Source organism: Juglans regia, chromosome 4, assembly GCF_001411555.2.
Source record: "Juglans regia cultivar Chandler chromosome 4, Walnut 2.0, whole genome shotgun sequence".
Classification (NCBI taxonomy): domain Eukaryota; kingdom Viridiplantae; phylum Streptophyta; class Magnoliopsida; order Fagales; family Juglandaceae; genus Juglans; species Juglans regia.
The window spans coordinates 11,302,168-11,311,570 of NC_049904.1; the positions used below are offsets into that span (position 1 = coordinate 11,302,168).

Consider the following 9,403-nt stretch of genomic DNA (forward strand, 5'->3'; position numbering starts at 1 on the left):
AAACAGATTTAGTGATAGTTATTATTGCGTATAGGTGTCGAGTTACGAAGTGATATTCAAGAAGAAACGCAGCGAGGTAAGTAATTTGATCACAAATTAGGATCATCATAGTTCAGCTTATATATAAGTATTATTCAAGCCAGTTCATTGACAGCCATTATCTATGCACCACTCATGTCATATGCAAACATGTCATCCAGCATAACACACAATCATGTCATTTCGCATCATGTTCAGATTCAGAAATTATAATTATCTATGTAATATGTCATGTATCCCATGTGTATAAGACACCGAAGCTATCTTAATTTCAAGTGCAAGATAAGATCAGATCAGTTAATAAGATTGCCAGTCAGATGCATGGTACCAATGCAGTTCAGTTTCAAAGTGGATGTGCAAGCCACGAACTCAGACGTGATCCACCATAGTATGCCAGAATACTATCAGCGCTCCCCTTGCTGCAGCGGGACGTGGGGTCGGTGCATAGCCTCGTACACAGGGTTAAGTGTGTTGGCCAGTCAGATCAGTAAGTTAATTCAGTTAAATCAGTCATGCATAGTATAAGCATCAGTATGAACAATCATGAATTTAAACTCTCGGCATAAAAATTTTTATGAAAACCTTATGTTTAGTTTGTTTTCATGTTTTTAACCACCCAAGTGGGGATAATGAATATGAGTAGGCAAGTCAGGAATAGAAGGAGCAGTAAATTTTAGTTTCAAATTTTCTAAAATAAAACATGATTTTATGACATGAATTTATTTAGTTTATTCATTTAATGTTTTTGGAAAAAAAAAATTTATTAGACATTTTTCTACAAAATAAATCCTAAGTTCTTTTATTAAATATAATATATCTTGCCGGATTTATTTTATGAAAAACACGTGACACTCATTGCCTAAGGGAAGGGGGTGTGACAGGTTCACTCAGTTATGCACCTGCCTCGTGAGGCTTTAGTTGTTGGCATAATCCAGTATAGATGATGTATGCTATTGAACGATTTTTGAGAAAACTTTAAGCGATCCATGGGGAATAAGGCTCATTCTGAAGGTTTGATTGCAGAGTCATACATTGATAATGAATTACATACATTTTGTTCTATATATTTTAGTGGGATTGATACCAGATTAACACGACCAGACCTACCGTATTTTTTCATATTGTATGTCCCATAGGCATACAATGGGGGCAATGACCTATGTAGACGAGATTTGATAGTATGTATTGAATAACTGAGCAGAGATTGACAACTACTTGAGATTAGTGATCTGTGCGATAAAAATAAATTCAAAGTCCAGAAATATAATATAATGATATGAATTAATTGTTAAATTGAACATGTGCAGTGAACATATTCAATTAGTTCTAATGGATGGTGAATTTGATGTAGAAAATAAGCACGAAGAAGCGTTCGCCTCATGGTTTGAACAAATAGTATTAGTAAATAATGTCCTATTATATACGAATTCCATACCACTAAAATAGATTTTTTCCTATTTAACACTGATATAACTGTAATAAAATTTATTGATGTAGGTTGTATTGAAATATGGTGATAATTCAGAAGAAATCTGAAGTGAATTATGTGCTTTGGCACATGGTCCGTCCAGGCGGGCCATTCAATACTTTGCATGTTTGATGCATGGATATAGACTTCACACGGCTGACAGAGAACAATATAGAAATACTAAAAATTGTGGGATCGTAATCAAAGGAAGCCCCGGGGAGGAGAACATTGACTTCTACGGGATTGTTAAAGTACGTGTGGGGACATATGGTCTGATTGTTTACATGTAATTAGTGGGATGTCTCAAATCCTAGGTTGGGAGTTCTTAATGATGAATATTTTGTAAGTGTCAATACATATCACACATGGTATGAATGCTCCTTTCGTTCTTGCTTGCCAAACAAATTAAGTTTTTTATTTAGATGATCCAGAGTGCAAAAACCCATAGTGAGTAGTACAGAAGTTTGCATCAAAAAATGTATATGATTACATTCCAGAGGCAGATGGACAACATGAAAAATTTGATGGTCCAACAAATGAAGAAGCATTCAAGAAAACGAATCAGGCATCAATTTATTTGTTTATCTTAGCCAATATGATATGGTTTCATTGCGTAAAGAACATGTTGAACTAGAAGTAATTGAGAGTGGCTTGTCAGAAGAACTTGAGTCAACTGAAGTGTCTAGTCAGGATGAGAGCAATTGGTTAAGCAAAACTAATAAATGATAGATAGTTGTTTCTATGTTGTTGTTGTAAAAATAATAACATTTTTGTAAATAATAATTTATTACAGTTTAAAACATATATGCCTCCCAAACGTAAAGCAACTTGTGTGCCATCTCAATCCATTACCGACTCCTCAATTGGTTTGCCCGCCACAAATTCTGGGCCAACATCACTTGATTTTATGTAATGATTTAAGTAGTAGTGTAAAAATAAAATAATTTTTTTGATATTATGTGCTTTAATAACTGCATAGTTGTTGTAAGCCATCACCAAGGTTAAGGTGCTACTAGAGGTGTCTGCATAGAGAAAGAAGGGAAAGAGGAAAAAATTAAAATTAATATTCCTAATAATCACACTGGTGGCTCTAGAGATTCGGCAACTTGGCTTGCTTTCTATGTTGGTACCCATACCCGCACATATGCACTAATGACTACATTCTCATGGGCTAAAGTTTCTCAAGATGTGAAAGACCACATCAAAAATCCTTGTCTGGTAATAAGTAACTTAGAAAAAAAAATCAAGTATAACTTGTTACTTAATTTATAATTAATTTATATTTGGACAAATCATTTATAATTTTTTCGAAGAGGAGTTTGAACTTAATTTTAACCAGCGAGAGGATCAACTAATGGTTGATGAGCTGACGTCCAATGCATTCCCGAGATACAAAGGTAGATGTCATGTACACTATCAGAAGTTTAGTAGTGCAACAGAGGCTTGTCAAAATTCATTACAAGACATGCCACCCAACGAATTGGAGAAGTTTTGTGATATGTTTGAAGATTTCGCATATCAAGTAATTTCACTGCTATCTTTCGTTATGATATATATTAGATGCATTAAACAAATATAGCAATAATGTTGTTTCTTTTTTTTTTTTGTAGCAACAGATTATACTGTTAATGATACACCATTATGCAGGTTCTAGATATTTTCATCGAATATCAAGAAAATTGGTAACGTTATACTAGTCCCTGTTAAATATTAACATATCAAAATTTGTAATTAAAGTTATAATATAGATTTTCCTTGTGTAGGAACAAGGTAGTCATACTGACTATAATCTAACTCAATTGTATAGTAAATTACATACAAATCGTGATAGTGTTTGGACCAGTTGCGAATCAAAAGCAATTTATGTGAGTTTAGTTTTTTTATTTATATTGTCTAATAATATTTTTATTATTTATACTATCTCTAATGATTTTTTTTATAGGACAAGATGCTATCATTTCAGTAAAATGCTACAACTTTATCTTATGAATCATCTGTGAACGATGTTAAGATATTTTCTCAGGTTCTTGGACCACGTTCTAGATATTTGAGAGGCTTAGGATGTTGCGTGAAGCATTCCTAAACATCATCCTCTTCTCAAGTAAAATCGAATAAAAACTCTCAAGAATTAGAGGAAGCAATGCTAGAGATCGAACATTTATCATTGCAGACTCAATTAGATCAAGTAGTGGATATATAGGCTAGATTAGAACAAAACATGCAGAAAAAGCTGGAGATTCAATCCTAGAAAATGTTCGAACAGTGGCAATTAATTATTTCCCAAAATTTTATGTCACCATCATCCTAGAACTTATTTTCTTTAGTTATGTCTTTTGACTTATTCTAATTTGATGCAACATTTAAACAATTGTGATATTTTAATTACAATATTTAATATTAGTTTCTTATTTTGAATTTACAGCTTACTATATCACAGGTAATGTTCAAATGTAAAATACTCAATTCGAATGGTAATTTACAATTTATTACCCTTCGAACGTTTTTTTGCTGTCGTTTGAACGACCAATAAAAAACCATTCAAATAAACTAAGAGCCGTCAATCCTATTCGAATAGATTAATTGTTTGTTCGAACAGACTGCATGTGTGAACATTCGAACAAATAATAATTTGTTTGAACACATTTTTCATCATTTGAATGTACCATACAATGTTTGAACAAAAATATCGAACCAGCCATTCGAACAATTTTTTTCAATTTGAATGTTTAACAATGGTGTTCAATCAGATTCTGTTTGTTTGAACATAAATATTTATGTTTGAACAAGATCAAATAAATTTGCGTTGTTCAAATCAATTTTTGATAACATTTGATCATATACCTGATAGTCCGAATAGTACTTGTGCCATTCGAACGGATTTTTTTACGAAAACATTTCGTCCCAACAAAAATTCTTGTTCAAACTAGTTCGACCGGTTTGGTCAGATTTCATCCCTAAAAGTATTTTTTTGAGACAAAAATCAATTTCATCTCCAAAGACCTTTTGAGATGGACCTTTTTGGACGAAATAAAAACGAAATTTTTGGTCTCTAAAATTCTTTTGGCATGAAAATGACATTTTTCGGGATGAAATTTGTTGTCCCAAAAAATGCATTCTCTTGTAATGTAAATTCGTCCCTGATTGCAGGTAGTGCTTTTACACCACCATGCCAGAGGAAGTTGATATGCTCCAATGTTAAATACTTCCCAAATTTGAGTAAATCCACATTTCTCATAAGTTTCATATATTTACTCGATATCTTACAATTTCAATGAATTAGGGTCTGTTTGGAGACACAATTATTTTAAGATATTCTCATACTACTTCACTACTAGGGGTGGCAATTCGTGTTTTCGAATCGTGTTTGTATCGTCTCAAGTTAACGTGTCAAACTTTTAAATCCTAACCCGACTGTTTTATATAAATAGATTCAACTAATATGCGTCATAACCCATTTAACCTAATTAACATAATTTCACATATATATATATATATATATATATATATATATTAGTAGTTGCAAATATCTTAAAAAAATAAGACTATCTACTAATAAAAAATGTCAATATTTTTAAAATTTTAAGATATAATAAAATCAATATTATAAACTATACAATAAAAAAATATAAGCATAGGTTTAGAATTAAAATCTCAAAAATAAAAATATAAACATATTAAAAAATACTAATGTTATAACTCAATAATAATAAAATTGTAAATAACTTATACTCTTGATAAAATAGTGACTATATTATATGCTGCCGCACCACACAGGATCCGTTCCGATCAGACCGAGATTTTTCGAAGTACGAGAAAGAGGTGGAGAGGATATGCGACATGATTTGCGTCAAATTGGCCTACAATTATAAAAGCAATCTCGGGGTTGGGTGAAGAAAAGAACATGGCCGGTGACACAAAAGAGAGTCATCTTTGAAAAAAGCATGCATATGCCCATCTCTCTTAATTGATGGCACTCTTTAAGTTATCAAAAAGGTATGCTGCGTGTTTAAATCTGCAAGGGACGGCCAAAGGAAAAAGTAATAAGCAGAGTCGAGAGAATCTTTTGGCGTAAGAAAGTCTTATCTTAGCAAGCAATGAAGGCAGCAAAACACAGTATAGATTTAAAGCTGCTTGCATATTAAGTTAAGCACCATTACTATTATTTTTTCGTTTGATGTCTCTTTGTGCTGTGCATACCATTTTCCTCTTTATGATCTTCCCATGCCACAGTGAATTCCACTACGATTTGCTGTCATCTTATTATATAAAGGGCTCTCTGTAACCATAAGAAACCCTCTGTTTTTTCTCTCCCTTCCAAGTGTCCATCGGATGCAATCAATTCTCAAACAATTATGTGAGTGAGAGTGTCGCCAAAAATAAAACCACTTCCACTTAATATGGCCACGGTTCGCAAATTGATAGTTGAAGTTGTTGAGGCACGCAATCTATTGCCGATAGACGGCAATGGCACGTCCAGCCCGTACGTCCAGATCGACTTCTACGGGCGGCGAAAGCGAACGCGAACTAAAATTCGTGATCTCAACCCGACATGGAATGAGTTGCTCGAGTTCAACGTGGATAAGCCATCGGAAGTTTTCGGTGACATGCTTGAGGTCGACATTTACCACGACAGGAGCCATGGACAGACAAGGAAGAACAATTTTCTGGGTCGGATTAGGTTGAACTCTACGCAGTTCGTTAGGAAAGGCGAGGAGGCTTTGATGTATTTCCCTTTGGAGAAGAAGAACATCTTCTATTGGGTTCGAGGTGATATTGGGCTGAAGATATATTTCGTCGATGAGGTCGTCCCACCACCGACGCAGCCTTCACCACCACCGGTTGATTCGCCGGCTCCTCCGGAAAATGAACCAAAGCCTCCGTCCGAAGCCAATGGGAATGAAGAATCTGCTGCTCCTCCACCCGAGCCGACGGCTCCGGCTGATGCTCAAAAGCCCAATGAAGAGCCACCTGCTGACGCTAAAGGGGCATCTAATCTAGCCCCAGAAGCTGAGCCACCAACTGAAAATGTCGCTCCTGATCAAGTGGAGAAGCCGACAGAAGTGTCCGAGTCTGAGCCTCCACAGCCATCAGAAAAGAATGAAGATCAAACGGACCAACCACCACTTAAAGAGTGCAAGCAACCCTATCCTCAGATCGGAATGATGGCAACATCGGTACCGATATCGCCGGATAGCGCTCCAGAAGCCAGTTTCTCTAAGATCAGCTGTCCAAAACCTATAAAAATGACGATGGGGCGGGAAAAATTTACTGCTTTGGATCCAACGGAAAGCATGAAAATTGAACCGCCGTCATTCGAACTCGTAGAGAAGATGCACTATCTGTTCGTTCGAGTGGTGAAAGCGAGGTCGCTCCCCACCAATGGCAATCCGGTGTTGGAAATTTTGGCTTCAAGCCACCATGTCAGATCCAAACCCGCCCGCAAAACTGATCATTTGTTCGTGTGGAACCAAACATTTGCTTTCGGCCACGACGCTCCAGATTCTTCGTCCCTCTTAGAAGTCAGTGTTTGGGACCCGCCTCCAAACTCCGAGAAGCACGGACGCGGCACTTTTTTAGGTTGGGTTGGTTTCGATGTGACAGAAATCCCACTACGGGACCCACCAGATAGCCCGCTGGCCACACAGTGGTACCGATTGGAAGGAAAAGGGCCCCACAGTGGAGACCTCATGCTTGCCACGTGGGTTGGCACACAAGCTGACGAGGCATTCCCGGATGCATGTAAGACGGACATGGCTTATAATGTTAACTCCCAAGCCAAAGTATACCAATCCCCAAAGCTGTGGTACCTTCGAGCCACCGTCCTCGATGCCCAGGATATTCTCCCCCTAATGGCGTCAAAAGAATCCTCCTTCCAAGTCAGAGCCCAGCTGGGACTCCAAATTTCGAAAACCAAGCTCTCTGTTTCACGCAACGGCACCCTGTCCTGGAATGAAGACTTGATGTTCGTCGCTGCAGAGCCATCTAATGACCGCCTGGTTCTCACTCTGGAAAACCGACAACCCAAAGCAACGGTAATAATAGGTGTGGTTAGAATACCACTCACTGCCATCGAAAGGCGGGTGGACGACCGACCAATTTCCTCAACTTGGTTCAGTTTTGAGGACCCAGACAAGGAGAAGAGGATGTACAAAGGCAGGGTCCAGCTCCGCTTGTGCTTTGACGGTGGTTATCATGTGATGGACGAGGCCACCCATGTTTGCAGCGATTATCGTCCCACTGCTCGGCAACTATGGAAACCACCAATTGGTAAGGTCGAGCTCGGCATCATCAGTTGCAAGAACCTGACACCGATGAAGACTGTAAGCGGTAAAGGCTCCACAGATGCATACTGCGTCGCCAAATACGGTTCCAAGTGGGTACGTACTCGAACCGTTTTTGACAGCTTGGATCCTAAATGGAACGAGCAGTACACGTGGCAGGTGTATGACCCATGCACTGTGTTGACAATTGGAGTTTTCGACAGTTGGGCAGTACATGGAATGGAGGAAGGCTCCAAGGAAAGCACACGTCCCGATTTCTGCATTGGCAAGGTTCGAGTACGCCTCTCTACATTGCAAATTAGTAAAGTGTACAGAAGCAAATACCCGTTGCTGGTTTTGTACAATTCAGGGATGAAGCAGATGGGTGAGGTGGAGATCGCCATAAGATTTGCACGTGCGGTTCCCAGGATGGACATTGTCCATGTCTACTCGCAGCCTTTGCTGCCATTGATGCACCATATCAAGCCGCTTGGCATGGACCAGCAAGATATGTTGAGGAACACAACCGTGAAGATCGTCGCAGAGCATTTGTCCCGATCCGAACCACCACTTAGGCGGGAGGTCGTGTTTTACATGCTCGACGCGGACACACACGCCTTCAGCATGCGAAAGCTACGTGTAAACTGGTTTAGGATCGCCAACGTGATTACCGGTTTTATCGACATTGCGAGGTGGATAAACGACACGCGTTTGTGGAAGAATCCGACTTCTACAATACTCGTGCACGCCTTGTTTGTCATGCTGGTTTGGTTCCCCGAGCTAATTGTCCCAACGTTGGCATTCTACGTATTCGTGGTTGGTGGTTGGAACTACAGGTTTCGTGCGCGAGATTCACTCCCACATTTTGACACGCAGATCTCGTTGGTTGATACCGTTGATCGTGACGAGCTCGACGAGGAGTTCGACACTGTGCCGTGTAACAGGCCGAACGAGGTCGTGAGTGCTAGGTACGACAAGCTACGCATAATTGGGGCACGCGTGCAAAGGGCGCTGGGAGACATTGCGACGCAAGGCGAACGGGCGCAAGCGTTGGTGACATGGAGGGACCCGCGTGCGAGCGGAATATTTGTGGGGCTGTGTTTTGTGGTGGCGATGATACTGTATATGGTGCCGTCCAAGATGGTGGCCATGGCGTTTGGTTTCTATTATTTCCGCCATCCTCTTTTCCGCAATCGGATGCCGTCACCGGCCTTGAATTTCTTTAGGAGGCTTCCTTCCCTAGCTGACCGAATCATCTAGTCTTGTAATAATGACAAAGGCCTATTGGCTACGAGAAGTTATAAAAAATAAATGCGACCTTTACTTTTTATCTCCTCTCATCATGTTAACGTCATATATACCATGCACCGATTTTAGTGTTATTTTATTGTAAACAATAGTTTCTTCAAGAGTTGATAATTATTAATATGATTTTATCTTCATCCGCTATCCTTTTTTTGCGGGTAAGAGATTCATTTCGTTACGATTTGCGTACTAATACGTACACTAATATTAAGGTGAAAAAGTAGACTTTAATAAAATGATACCGATTTGAAAATAAATATTTAATAAAATAATTCACGTTAATATTGGAACACATATTTTTGTATTAATATTATTTCTGCTAAAGCACTAT

General features: G+C 38.5%; 1 protein-coding gene across 1 annotated transcript; it reads left to right on the forward strand.

The window, feature by feature from the left end:
* Positions 1-5,659: 5,659 nt before the first annotated feature.
* Positions 5,660-9,149, forward strand: LOC108997947 (protein QUIRKY). The gene has a single exon (XM_018974338.2). It carries the CDS (start codon positions 5,905-5,907, stop codon positions 9,025-9,027), a length of 3,123 nt encoding a protein of 1,040 aa, XP_018829883.1. The 5' UTR covers positions 5,660-5,904; the 3' UTR covers positions 9,028-9,149.
* Positions 9,150-9,403: the final 254 nt, after the last annotated feature.